General features: G+C 41.9%; 1 protein-coding gene across 2 annotated transcripts in view; it reads right to left on the reverse strand.

Annotated features, from left to right (window-relative positions):
* Nucleotides 1–14,865, reverse strand: part of arid2 (AT-rich interactive domain 2) — a 35,475-nt gene extending 20,610 nt beyond the window's left edge. Inside the window, exons 1-4 of one of the 2 annotated variants that reach the window (XM_073480468.1) lie at nt 14,353–14,865; nt 14,136–14,229; nt 13,115–13,212; nt 2,387–2,520 (exon numbers count right to left, since the gene is read on the reverse strand). In XM_073480468.1, coding sequence (XP_073336569.1) covers nt 2,387–2,520; nt 13,115–13,212; nt 14,136–14,229; nt 14,353–14,444 — 418 coding nt within the window. In that variant the 5' untranslated portion in view covers nt 14,445–14,865. The remainder of the gene's footprint in view (nt 1–2,386; nt 2,521–13,114; nt 13,213–14,135; nt 14,230–14,352) is intronic. The other variant, XM_073480469.1, reaches the window with a different exon arrangement.
* Nucleotides 14,866–15,376: the final 511 nt, after the last annotated feature.

Here is a 15,376-nt window from a genome sequence, read left to right on the forward strand (position 1 = left end):
AACAGCAATGTGAGGCACCTGGGATGTTTAATGGATGGTGTTACAGCTCAAGATTGTCATGAGAATATGACTAAAAATCACCATGGTGATTATGTACCAAAAACAAAAAGGTGAAACAAAAGGACTTTAAGAAAGCTTGAAGTTAGCAGACAAGTGAATAAAAAAAAAAAAATCAGACTTTACTAATTTACTTCTGAGGTGAGATCTCATATCAGAATTCTCTATGTAGATATCAGGCAGTTGGCAGCCCAGATTTAACTGGTTAATGAAGTAATTCAACATTTTGGGAAATATGCTAAGTTGCCATCTTGTCAAGAGATGGATGAGAACACTCACATGTCTGTAAAATTAACGTGTAGCTGCTGCTCTGTCCAAGTAGGGATGGGTGTCAATAGGGCTTTATTGATAGCAATATCAATACTGGTGCTGCTTATCAATGATGATACTTATTGATACTCTTTGTGATAATACCCTCCACCATATTGGCTACTCAGCAAACCTAAACAAACTGGACTTCACTGTAGAGATGGGCTCTGAATCTTTCACAATAAACTTGGCGGCAGCCCTGTGACATTCTGCTGTTTTTCCCTGTGTGATTTTTCCTTGTCTAGTGATGGAGAATGGGTTGGACTTGGTTGTTTGACTTCTGCTAGCCACTGATGAAGATGTGGCTGCTGCTTGACGAATAATGACTATGGGATTATATAGAAACATAAATTAGAAGTGCCTAAAGTGGATGTCAACTGTGTCCTGAGTGAATAACCACAGCCTTTTCACTTTTTCTTTTAAATGATAATAAGTGTTACCTTGACGTGACGATGTCGAGACATTTCTTAGTTTGTCAAATCCCCTCAGCCCTGGATGGGGGGCTGCACTGAGGACGCAACGTTAGCTGCAGCTGCCACTTTACTAAAGCAGTCAAACACCCTGCACTGTTTCAGATTTGATTTGTACAAACCAAAAGTTGTATTTGTGAGTGTTTCGTGAAGCTGCCAGTGACCTCCCTTTACAAACAACTGCTTGCATTTTCATTAGATTTAGCAAAGTGGGCCCACACTATTGAACACATTGCCCTGTCAGCCTTGACTAGAGACCACACAATGTGAACATGCAGTTACACAACATCAAACGAAATCACCTGATGCCGGCAGCTTTATCATCATTTGGGGATAGTAAGGAATTTGAAAATGCCGGCTATGTTATAATGAATTAACGTTACTTAAAAAACATTTTGTCTAGGAGCTTTTCAATATTTTGGGACTGGCCAGTCAGAAATCCGTACAAATTAAGTAACGGTTCTCCATGCAGACCCTTAGTCCATAGGTAACAAAATCCACCTTCCCGAGTAGCTCTAAAGCTCACTTATTAACAATATTATATTTCAAAACAAAACTGGAAAATAAAACATTGGTTTCACTATTTTTTGGCTGGGACCAGTCACTTCCTTGAGTCTCCGCCAGTTGCCTAGCGACTGCTCCCAGACCAGAAATAGTCTAGCACATAACCCCCATAACAATGGCGAATTATGATTTTTACACTTTCTGCAGGTGAGGTGGTAGGTATGAATTTTTGTTACCTTTGGACAAAGACAGGTTATCCACAGTATTTCTCCGTTTCTAGCCTTTGTGCTAAACCAAGCTATCGGTATTTAGCGTACAAACACGAGAGCGGTGCCATTGTTCTCATCTAGCCCTTGGCAAAAAAAGTGAATAAGCGCATGTCTTCAAATGTCTAACATTTTCCACAAACTTGTTCAGGGCACCATGGGCATAACAAAATGCTGCCTGCTGGACTACAGCGGCGGCAGATGAAAACCTCACATGTTCTTATTAATGTCAACCACAGCAAATTTCTCAAGAGTTAAACTAAACTCCACAAACAGAACAACAACTGGTGAGGCCAAACTCTGCAGCTTGTAACACAACATAAGAGGCATTCAAGCCATCTGACCCTTCACCAACACTTGCAATCGCCATATTTCCTTCCTCAACATGTTCTTGTGAAATAAATTCACCCACTAGAAACAAACAGCCTTTGTTCAGGAACATTTCCATGCATATGCTTGACCTGTGGTCTGAACAGTTTCACATGCATCTCACACACAGCTCTGATGAAGTGATGCTTTGCTGTAATCACATCTGCGTGAGGCTTAAGTGTTCGAGTTGGCCAAGGAAGGGCTGAGAGACAGGATGAACTTGAAGAAAATGAAACAGTGAGACAGAAAACAAGAAAGCATGCAAATAGAAACTCAATCTGTGTACTTAATACAGACGTGAGTGAGACAGAAACAAAGAGTGAACCTTGTGACCACAGAGAGCGACAAACATAATCAGAAAGCTTCTAAATACTAAGCATGGTGTACACAAGAAGCAAGTTGAATCTCTACCTGATACAATGTGTTGCTGGTAGTTATAAGAGCTGGGAATTGCACCGATTGGAAGAGAGGCTTTGGGATTCCCCGGCTGCGCTTCTTCATCATCCTCGCCGAAGTGGTGGACTTTCTCATACTTCTCCAAGTATCTGTGGAGGGAGAAAAAAAGAAAAACAGGCAATCAGCCAAGACTCGCTTGGTGTGAATTTTGCTGTGAATTTGTGCTCTACTTTCTTTCCAAGACATGAGTGACTTAAGATTTGTTTTTTCATTATGCAGACACATTTCCCTGCGAGTGCAGAAGCCTTGAAGTTGATGCAGCATTCTGTCACTGTGATGTGTGAGTACAAATTGCCTAACTAGCTGCTGGCTAGTCTCAGAAGCTATTCCTACTTAGATTTACAAAATACACTTGCAACTAAACACCAAGAACCAGGACTAACAAATGTCCCTCATTAGAGAGAAACTATTAACTCTGATAGACTCAACTGTCCATTTCTCCAAGCAGCATGACAACATGAAACATAAAAATGTCAAAGTTGGTTATTTTTATTTTTTTTTATAACACAGTATACCTTGAAACAGTACATCGCTGCAATCCTAATTGAATACAGGTTTGACTGGATGATTTTTCTTTCCTTGTTTGCTTTTCCTGTCCCATCTCCTTGGCTCTAAATCAAGGTGTTGCTGTGATGTTGTTAAGCAAAAACTTGAAATAAAGATTCTCTAAATTCATTTGCATTTATACTGAAAAATCGTGTTGTGCTTGCAAATCTTTATAGGAAACAATTATCTCAATTATACAGAGTGAAAAAAAATCATTTAGAAAGAATTTAAAAAATGTTTACAGTAGAAATGAATAGCCACGATGTTCTTCCTTTATTTTAAAAGCTACAGTATGAAAATATTTTTGATTTCACAAAGCTGGACAAACGCTAGAGAGTATCTAGTTTCACACATGCCTGAAGGGAAAACAATCTGTTGTGTACAGAATACTCAAACAAGTATCACAGCTTTCAGATATTTCATAAAGAATTCAATGAATCACCCTCTCTGTATCAAGTGCTATCATAAAGGCTCGGCACCTGTACATATAGGTAATTGATCGAGTAACCCAATTCAACAGGACACTCAATGTGACCTACTAAGTCAAAAAGGCTGCCTTTAATTGTTATGATTCAATTAAGTAACAAATATGGATTTTTGGAACAACCGGCCACAGTTTCTGAAGCCACCTAACTACAAGCACATTACTGAGTGTGAACGAAGCATGAGCAGTGTTAGCAACCACAGCTGAGAGACAAAGAGCATCACCTCCAGACACCCAAACATCAACAGAGAACTGGAGGGAAAAACTTCACAGTCCCTCCCCCATGTCTGACTGGTCTGAGAAGCACAGAAACACCATAGTAGCAAGCACTAGACATACAAATCAACAGTGCAAAGGACACCTTTAAGTGCAACGTTAAAAAAAAAAGGGAAAAAAACCCCATTAGAATTTATCAACCATCCCAAGAAATAAAGAGAAAATTTCCTTTCTTTAGGTGTTCCATACTGTATCTCTATATCACAGTACAAGTGAAGATAGTCTTTAATGCAACATATTTCAGAGCATGTCAGATTGAAAAAGTCTTTTTGATTGACAGATCAGGGGAAGTGCAAGAGGTTGGTAGATCAAACTACTTTTAATACAAATAACACCACCACTTCTTATAGAAACAAATGAATCGGTTGCAGCAGAAACAGCTGTGAGCTAACATAAAGCAAACAATCTTCGTCTGTAATCATTCTCCATTCTCGAGCAGTTCGCTCTTTGGAAAAAAAAAAATTCTCCATGAGCATGCACATACCGATCCAGGCCTTCTTAGGTTCGATAAACACCTCATAATAATGCGGAGAAATCTGCCAGACAAACAAAAACAAACACACACGCAGCAAAATACCTCAGCAGTGATAGTGTGGTGAACCCTGCCTGTGTAGCTGTGAGTCACCGAGCGAGCGCCTGTTTCTGAATGAGGCCCCGCTCGTTCATCGTGGCCAAGGTAATCCCCCGTCCGCTGGCTGCCGGGTGACACGCTGGACTATAAATACACTCAGCCTTCATTTGTAGAGGGGGAGAGAGAGAGAGACAGAGAGAGAGAGAGAGTGGGGAGTGCCAGAGAGCGGCCGAGATAGGACCCAGTCCCGACTGCAGCGTCATCAACCGCTGTCTGGGCATAAGCAGGAAAGAGGCTGTGGGTATAGACGGGTGGGGGCATGGGATTGACTGCAGCTGCTCATGTCTGCACTTCCCCTTTTTCATACATGCATGATGAGGAACACCAATCCCCTCCCACTTGAGCAGCAAGCAACTGCCACCCAACTGAAGCCACAACCGTTTAGGGAAATGTGTGTATTATCACTGCAAACACAGAGCTGTGCTTTCCCTCCAAAATAATACACCAAGTGCGAAGGGTGGGAAACCAACCAGGCTTGAGACATGATGAGCTGTAGCCACAGCCACTGTCATTAGCATTGTGTTATTTATGGTCATCTGGGTCACACCAGTGCAGATACTCCTGGCTTCAATTACTCTCAGCTGCCTGGCTGCCCAAATGCCCTCAGTGTGTCTGTGTGTGTGGGAGTCGGTTGCCCCCTGCTGGACGTGGACGCAGACATGCAAAACACATCCACTGCCAATTTCTGGACTGAAATGTTTGCTGGGATTTAATGGAGCCGGCTGTCCAACACAGGCTGAGGGTGGTTTGCTTTGTCAATAATCACGGGACCATTTACTCACGGCAGAGCCAAATGAGAAAATACTGTAAAAAGCTGGATCATTTACAGAATGGACCATTTGTCGCCTCAAAAGCAAACTTTTAAGTCACAATAGAGCTAAGAATCAAGTGAGGTGGATGACGGCACCCATATGAAAGACATGGAAACAGAATAAGCTCAATTCCTTGACTTCATACTGTTCCCCCTGTGCTCTAATGGACAGTGACTCATGTCAGTGGCAGAGGAAGTCTGTTTCACCTATGTGCTCAATGGATGTATGCACATGGATAGGCCAGCACAAAAAAAATAAGCTAAACTTATACAACTCCAGCCTTTCATAAGTGCAAAGCACTTCCATTTCAGTTATCAGCTGGCCAATCTCGATGGCACGGCAGTTCAGCGGTTAGCAGCATTTCCTGGGTTCAAACTAGGCTTTCTGCCAGAGAAGAATGTCACACACTGCCAAAACAGGTGATACTCGTCAAGGAAAAGATGCTTCCCTTTGACTTAAGAGACCTTTGCATGATAGCTTTTCAGATTGGTAGCACACCGACTACTTGGAAATAAACTTGATGATCACGTAAGTATTTTCTACCTCGGACTTAATCTGGAAAAAGCTCCAGCTGAGGCTGTAACATCCTACAGTGAGCACATAACCTATGAGAACCATTTAGCCATGTATGTATGTTGTAGGGTTGTGTGTCTATAAAAGATTGTTTACGCTTGTAGAGTGGATCTCTGAGGCACATACGCAATGTTCTCTCGCCACTGATTACAGTGGAAGCGTAGTGTTGCAGCAGTTGTGCTGTTGGTTAGGGCTAGGTGATATATCACATTTAATGCAATGTTCTTTTTGTGCATGATGTGTAAAATGTCTGTTCCGTGACAATTAAGCTTTTACAACATGCAAAGAGTTTATTTTATTCAGTAAGTAATGCAGATGATAGCTGCCTACATTAGCGGTCTTAAGTCACGATAGTCCCGCAAACTTTAACCATAATTATCAACCAAGTCATGACTCCATGTTTTGCCAGACTCCAGGTAACTGGCTAGCTATGGATGTGTTAGGACAGTGTTCAGATTCTATTTGAGTGTAGCCAAGTTGCTAACTAGTCACCAGCTAGACTAGGCAGTAGTCTTGATATTCATACTGAAACAAATCATTAATACCAGGCTCTACTATGTTGAAACATCTGTAGTGATAGTCACAGCTTTGTGTGATAGCCTGTATTTTTTTTTAAATATGCATAATAATTACTAGGGATGCATGATGCCAGACTTTTGCTGATATTTTCCAACTGGTTTTGGCTGAATGCTGATGCAGATACCGATATATGTGTGTTTATTTCCCCACCTAACTGCAGAGAACATCAATTCTCTCCCGTTTTGAAATTAACATTATTACACTGATCGTGCTGGCCAACTGGCAGATGCAGAGATGCTTTTAAAATGTAGACATTCAGAGGGGAAAACAACTACTAAGTCAACAGTTCCCCGTCGTGTGGGCATAATTAAAGTGCTGTTTCAACTCCCCGTCATGTTTTGGGCCAATGCAGCTATTTTATTATAAAACCTTTAATCGGCCAAGACTGATAACATGCCGATCAAAATAATTAATCGTCCCTTAGCTTAAAAAAAATTTAGATTTAAATTTTTTGGCCCTGGTCACACAGCCCTACAATGTTTGTTTGTTTTTTCCAAAATACTACTGAATGACATAAGGGACAGTGTAGAGAAACAGACAGCTGTGTAGATTTATCAATTTGTAAGTGATGAAACAAAAGACCTGACAGAATTTTCTGCAAAGAGTATATACAACCTCCTCATATACACATGGGTATCTTCTTATTTTAAATGTAAGAGATGTACTTCTGGACTTCTCTTGACTCAGAAGCTGGTTCCCATAACTTGCAAAGAACTAAATACAGAAAATAAACACCAGTTATGTATAAAAAGCACTGAGCAAGTGAAGCAACTTCCCTTCTACTGAAGAGCCTTCATAACAACCTGAGCAAACCTTTAGTAACCATATCATCTATCTGATGAATAACATCAGATTCTAGGTTCACTGTCAAGTACAAGGCAGATCTGTCCATCTGCTAGTTAGCAGGGAGACTGAGTGCAGAAGATTAGGCTATCAGCGGTGGCCAACACTGCCGGAGGGCAGGTCAAATTACAGACAGGCCAAAAACACAAAGTCTCATGAGCCTATGATGTTATCTGTGATAGCAAGTTCACTGTACTGCTCTTATTTTGTCAAAAGTCCTATTATGTTGTAAAAAAAAAAAAAGGCTGAAACCAACAAACACTAGCCCTCACAGCCTCATCTTTATCCATAACCGGTCTTCATCTGAGCATCTCTAAAGTCTGAGCAGCAGCTCGGATGAGGCGGGGGAATACAAACACAGCTAATGCAAGCCAGATCAAAGGCCACTTCATCCAGATGTTTCAGATGAGTGCGAGAGTCTATCGACATACACAGGAAGCAGAGCAGGACCAACAAGCATGATGGTACCCAGAATTATCTCATAACCAGGTGTGAAAACTAACACCGCCAAGCAGAAAAAGGTAGTGAAATGTGTGTGGTGTAGACTGGGTGATAGTTCAGTGTTTTGTTTTCCATTTTTCCTTTTCCAAAATATCACCGGTTATCTTTTACTTAATCAAATGACTAAATCAGGTGATAATTTCCTTAAATGTTATCTGAAAATCAAAACCTTTGACATTGCATGCAACATTAGGCATGCAGTTTGACACCATTAACTTCAACTACTAAAGTACTACTTACGCACATAAATGGATAAGTAGATATATTAATAGATAGAGTGATGTCCAAATGATTTCAATTCCTGTAACATGTTTCTGTTTCACATTCTAACTTTGTCTACATTTCTATACATCTAATTAAATGGAATAAAGGCCTTTCTATCAAACAGGCTCTTCTCCGCACCAGTGGTGGCGTTTGAACTTTGGTATCCACATGTTATTGTTGGATCTGCAGACAGGGTCAGAGGTGACCTTCAAGCTTGATATAATTATATTTATTTGCCATTTTTCAGTTAAAATAAGCTCATTAAATGAGTTTCAAACACTATAATTTATAATCCACTTGCAGCAGCCTGGAAAATGGAGGGAAAAGTATGTCATGCTCAGATTCACATGACAACTAATTGCTGTAGTCGTGAGAATTTTGGGACCTAAAAGTGGGGTCACAAGCTAGTAACGGTTAGGAAACACATGTGCGAGGGATCTGGCGTTAGCAGAGGATTCATATTGAAATGTGAGGCATTCAAATATCAACTGAAATTAGTAAACCTGTGAATGTGATTGCACCTGCTTCTCTACAATGCAAACAGTTATGGTGACTGATGAAAGTGTGGTATAGTAATTTTGCTGTACAGGAAGCAGCATTTTCAACTCTGAAAAAGACAGATAACCTAGCTGTGGTTGATTCAGCAGAAAGAGGTATAGTCAAGAGCAGGTTTATTTTTCTATATTCACTATGGACTGTAAAAACTGTACTTGGCAGCAGAACTAAAAGCCTAACTTGCTCATAATGTAGCGTGGGTCAAAAGGGTGAAATCTGATCTGTACTTTACTATTGCAACTGAGCCCTGATTAATAAAAAAAAACGGTCTACTACATGTGCTCATCAAATAAAGGTTTGATTTAACAATCCAAAGTGCCATCTGGATGAGTATCATTCCTCACAACAAATGCCATGTGACAGGACATCACAGAGCAACACGGTCCGCATTTCTATTGTTGAACAAGGCGTAAATACCATCAGTTACTTCTTTTAAATATTTCCAACCATGTGTACAAACCTCATCAAAATTCAATAGATATAACAGATTAGAGCCAACACAGAGAGTCAAGTGAGCGGATCCTCGATGTCAGTGCCTCCTGGGCCTGATTTCCTCCCAACTGGGATGCACTGGAGAGGGCAAACAAAGGTTGAACCAGGGTTTCTGTCACCTGACTTGGCTACTGTGCTCAGTGTGCTGCAGTTTAGAAAAGAAGTCAAAGACTGTAGCTACACGAGAGGCTTTGTTTCAAAAGTGTCTCATTCACTCTCAAATTATGGTGCGGGCCTGGACGAACTACAGGGTTTTTAATGCCGGGTGAACACTAGAGAACTCTTTAAATCTTAAACTCATTTTAAAAACATGGGAGACTATAGGTATAACGACAGGTTTAACCAAGTTTTAACATTAAGCATAACAACGCGCACACTGGACGATTCAGGACCACATACATGGCGATTTCAGGTTGGTGATTCAAGGAGTCTGACAGAAACTTGCGTGATCAAACGTGACTTCGCAAAGAAAACAAAACACTGAGGCGTACTGTCGTTGCACTGTGTGGGCAAAGTCTCAAGCAAGCTACTGCTACGAGCTAACATTATTGTTCTTTGTTCATCGAGTAGTAGATGGGTTGTACATCCTGCACCAGACATTAAACAAGCACTCATACTGTTGCCCTAATTCCACAAGATTGTCCCCTTTTCTACTGTCCACCTGGCTCAGGAGATACAAGAACTTCTCATGCTCTCAGCAGCCATGTTTCTGTTCTACACAAATGTGCAACATCTGTTTGCTGATGCTTCCCAGTCAGCTCTGTCTTTTTAGCTATTCCAGGTTTCTGCTCAATATTCTATGTTTGTTTCACACTACAGGATTTCAAGATGTGAAGTAATCGAACATATTTGATATATCGGATTTGAAATTGGGGAGACTCATTCAGTTGCTAACATTAAGATTATGTCTCTAAACCCCTCACACTCCAGGATCATTTGTCCAGATAATCTGTTAGGACCAGCCTCTTTTTTCGAAACACCCCCGCAATTGTCGGGAGGGGTGAATCAGACAAAATCTGCCCAATTATCTTCTAGTGTGGGGCCGGAATTACCGAAAAGTAAGGACTGTTTCCCCACAATGGCTGAGAGCTTAGTGCAAACCTCTCCCAAATCTTATGAAACTACTAATGGAAGAGGAAAACCTTGGAGATGTCGAAGAGTATTGACTGTGAATCACCCAAATCTGTCTAGCCACAGGAAAACTGGAAGCAGCCGTTAGTAACTAACCTAATCCATTGAAACAGAGCGCAGCTGTAGAACATGAATGTAAATGTGTCAAGTTCTGGAAATGTAAAAAGGTAAAATAAAAAAAGATTGTAGCTATAATGTAACACTGTTCAGTCATTTTCAAAATTTACTAAAATCTTTTCTTAGCTTTCAAGCATTTGCGAGTCCTGAGGCAGCTCTGGTCATGATGTTTTTGCAACCTTCATTATCTTTATTGAGCACCTTCCTTTATATCTGTAGCTCTGCTTGACAACATCTTCCTGTATGCCTCAGTGATCAATAATTCTCTCACTCTCACACCTGAGCACCTCTCATTTATTTTTATATATTTTGTCCTGATCTTGCTAATGAAGCGAGCCAAAAACAGCTGCATTTCATCTCTGCCCTTAGTGTGTCAGTGTGATTTGATGCCATCTCTTTGATCCAGAGTGTGAATCCTCCCTCCCCCCCTGAAGTCGGAATGAAATCAGCGCCATTGGTAGGACTGATGTCAAAGCGGCGCTTCAACAAGTTGAAAACGAGCTGGAAAAATGTTTCTGGCAAGCGTCGCTCACTTATTACCGAGTGACATTCAGATATCAAATAGACAGCAGCGGGAGCTGGCACTGAACTTCAGTGCTGCTTATTACGCTGCTCTGAGTGGGAAGTGCTGACCGGAGAGAGCCACATCATGATCGTCCTATTCATTCAGACAGGGAAACTCGGTCGACAAGACAGACTATCCTGTATCAGAAAAGTCACAAGTTTGACTCCTGGCAGCAGTGGAGTTTCCTTTGGTCCTTTAAACTCATTTGAATTCACTCTGATAAAAAAATAAAGCATGAGGAATCTGCACCAAATACAAACTACCGAGCAAATTTTCGATCTAAAACTACTACTAGCTTTCAAGATATCTAATCATCACCTTACAAACACACATCTAGCAGTTATTTCAGTTGCAGTTTGAAAAATGCCCACACAGCTAAAAAGTACCCAGGCAGCCAGTGGTTACAGATGGTCATTCATCTGCATAATCAAGATTAACACCTGATATTAGCAAACATTCACCCAGCTTAAGTGTCCTTGAACGAGACGCTGAACCTAAACCAGCTCCAGAGAGCACATATCCCCTGTGTGACTGCCTATGACCCCTGACCTCCCTGGATGAGGTCGAAATTAAAATCTCTCCCAAACAATCATTTCATTATAAGTCCACTCTTGCATAAAAAAAACTGGAGGGAAAGATACATTTAATTTCGCAAAAAGCAGCATGAGGGAGGAGAGGATAGTCCCTCTATTATCAGCCGTGGTTGAGGCAAGACAAGTCTAGCTGCCTACTGCCTCTGACATAAACCACAGTAAACTGCCTTAGATAAACTTCACAAAGTAGCTCCAACGGCTGTCGTGGCACGAGTGTGATAGTCAGCATGCCAGCCGATTCAGCCACCAGGCTCCTTTTGCTCATCCACCTTCCAGAAATAATTCTTACAGGTAATTATCACAGTAGCAGATGTGAAAATTAATTCTTGCTACAGAACAGTCATGATGTTATTGGCTCCATATGATTCTCTGCTTCGTCTTGTCATCTGCACAACAAGGTATCAGCCAACTGGTATTTATAAACCACTCTCTGACATTAGATAATAGACACATTAGCTGGTCTAACTGTGTCCTCCGAAAAGTATTACAGAGACTCAACAAATCAGATCATCAGTTGGCTCTCAGTGACAGGTACTTCAGGCACACTCAAATCTAAGCCCGAGAGATGAAGACAAAGGCAAATTTCTGAATGTTAGGGTTTTACCAAGCCTTTGAGAAGAAGTTCCCACATAAATCAGATCACAGAAACTCAACACCGTTGCGCTAGAGCTACCTCCACTCACAGAACAGACTGAAACAACCGTCTTTCCAGGCATCTGAGCTTCCAAGCAAACCATTACACTAAATTACATGATCTACTGCTTTAGAATAAATGCTTCATAAAGCGTTGTATCATTTACACTAAATATAAAGCAGCTTAATAGTGGTTTGTGGCCATTATGGCGTTCAGAAAGACATCAACTAACTGTAAGCCTCCATGTGCCTGAGGTGCATCTCTCCTGCAGAGGCACAGTAGTTATCTGTAAACTTTTTAGGAGCTACAAGTCTCATCAGCAGTGCTCAAATTGACCGCTACACTTTCAACAGCTTGCATCAAAAGCCAACTTAGCACAAATGCCCCGATAATTAACCGCTGCTTATGATATCAACCAAGCGACCTGCCGTTTGCCCGTAAAATATCCATGTGAAGAAACAATCATTTCTCTGCCATGGAGGTGTAATCCCCTGCAGGCAGGTGCTAGTGATGGGAACAATCGTTACAAGGGGTAGGGGGGGAGAAGAAAAGGAGCACAGAGAAAGCAGTAACACCAAAACCACAAATGCCAGCTGTTGGGGAGAGCTGCGTTTACACCAGACTCCCATCACTGGCAGCTGACTGTGCTGAGGCTGAATGCTACACATGTTAGAGCGCCCAGAGCTGCTCATCATCAAACAGCAACCGCCCTGTGGCTACACCATTTTCAGAAAGGAATAACAATCATTAGTTTATGGTTTAGGGGCCATTACAGACAGAATACTCCTTAAGTGTGTTCTCCAAAAACCATGTCCAAGAGTCAAGAAATATTCGGTCATATTTTCCCTTTGTTAGAAAAGTTAGATCAGAGTTATTTTGTGTGGAAAAGGCCAGTAGTACATATCTACCACGCCATGGCTTGTGTACACAAGACAGACCTTGCTTTGCCTGTCATAATATTATACTAGTGCAGCTTGCTAGCAGAGGGGAGCGGAGAGCCTAGATCCTGCTGACTGCATCTTACCATTTGTAAACACTTCCCACATGCTACCTGAGAGGAAGAGAGCTGCATGGCCGTGCTACTTACCGAAGGTAGTACTGTTTTAAAGCAAATGCAGCGTTGGAACAACTCCTTGGAAAGTTAAACTCTTCTCCAAGTTCAATCCATTGGTTTTTATCAGAGACCTGAAAGAGGGGAGGGGGGAAACGAGTTGGTTAGGAGATAAGACACAGAGAACAACAAAAAGAGCGGTTACACTGCAGCCATCTGGTCTGCTACAGGTTCCCCCAATGAGGCAATATCACTATCACTAATCAATAACTTTCTCAAACTGCTGAAAATATCTAAAAATACTGAAAACTATTCAATCATAAAGGGAGGGGAGTTTGCAAAAATGCGTTTAATTAGCTGCTAATGTTTGCTAACCGCACATATTTACATTTGACACATCAGTAAGTACAACTGCCTGACTCCCTTTAGGATACTATCGTTACTGTAGAGGCTAGTTAGCACTATAGCTAACAAGCTAACTTGACTTTTGCATTTTGGCGATAAAGGCTAACGAGGCTAAACTCCTGCGAACTGTCTCCATCAGAGAACAAATGCTTTGGCTTGCGGCGACCCGTTTGGTTTTGGAGTAGGTTTTGCCACCGTTTACTGTATTGAGTATGGGCCTGTGAGGCCTACATTTTGTGATCAGCCATGAAGCCGAAGAAAGATGGCTATGGCGAGAAAGAAAAATCAAGCTTCCCCCTGCATGAAAACTACCGGTAAAAGCCCGGGCGAAGCGCTATGTGCTACGCGGTGTTTCCCGAGGCCGGGCTCCGTGCCGATAATCGATGTTAAACGTGCCCGCTAATTTTGAGTCGCTCCGACTGCACTCTGACTCCGAGCGGTTGGACTCTCAATTCAAACCACACAACAACACAAGCCACCACATTGCATAGAGATACATGGCAAACTAGCACAAGGCCAACACCGACCCACTAACGTTTTTCTGCTGGGTTACACTTGTCCCGGATTACACACACGGAGTTGTAGAGTGGTCCACCGAGGAGTCCACAGACGGCAGCGTGTGGAGAAAAATCCACTTTTAGTTCCCACTCACCTTAGCAAATCCACCTAAAGAGACGACTCTGATATAGAGAGCATTCAGATCCAGCTCTTTCCCACCCACGAAAGGAATCTTCTTGAACGGCGATCTGAGGGGATAAAACAAGAAATAAAGGCACATATGTTTAAATAACTGTTTTGGTTTACTCGCAGTCGCATGCAATGAGAATTTAAAGTTACATTTCTTGGGAATAAAGACGCCCCAATCTTACCCTCTGCTTTGGTGAAATTGCCGCAGCTCGTCCAGGAAAGCCTGTCCTTTCCTTCGCTGATCTAGTAGATTTTTCCCCGTCGAATTTGCCATTGTTTTTGCATGCAAAAACGGTTAAACCCCACTTCAGTCGCTTCTTAAGACACCAAGGATCCCATACTCCGCCGGCGCTCAGTCATTCGCGAAGCTGAGTGTTTAAAAAGTTAAAGAAATAGCTGATAGCAAGAAGAGCGGCAGCTCGCTAATAAAGACTGATGCACACAGAAAGCAAGCCCGATTCAACCCCGGACTAAGTTCCAGCGAACAGTCACAAATACGACCGATTTACCGGCAGATTAGAAACGCCATGGCAGAATGTGTAGAATAAATGCTTTTGGTCGCGGTTGTATTCGTTTGGAGTGGTTTGACAGTGTGGTACGGACGCAGCTCCGAGGCTATCGCACACACTGTAGAGCGGCAGAGGGATCCAGTTCTCAGACAAAAAGATGTGAAGGCCGCGGAGCCCGGCCTGCCATGCGTGCAGCGCCCTCTGCGGCCACAGGCGGCACTGCACCGTCCAGAGCAGAGCGGGTGCTGGAACAATAGAGACTGTTTTCTTTTTTAGGGACCGTCTGACAACTCGTCTCTGTTTGGAAAACGGGTCAGGAGGTACTTGGAAATGTCCCGTGGGGGGAGGGGATAACACTAATTAACATAGCTCCCTTGTTATCCCAACAAGGCGTGTGATGGAGGGCAACCCCACATTTTAGTGGTAAAATACTACTTTTCCTGACCGACATGAAGCCTTTGTTTATTTACAACTGGCTTCAAAATGAGTGACAATGAAATATAACCTCACTGATATTAGACATGACTAATTATTAGTAAGTCAGCCAACAATTTCATAACACCACAGCAGTATCTTAAAATACCATACAGCCGCGAAAAATCAATGATGCAGGAAATTATGTCGTCTTTTGACATATATTAAAACTACCCTACAACAAAATAAGATATAAGGGCACTCTGTATTTCCATAAGAACTA

Source organism: Pagrus major, chromosome 14 (genome assembly GCF_040436345.1).
Source record: "Pagrus major chromosome 14, Pma_NU_1.0".
Lineage (NCBI taxonomy): Eukaryota > Metazoa > Chordata > Actinopteri > Spariformes > Sparidae > Pagrus > Pagrus major.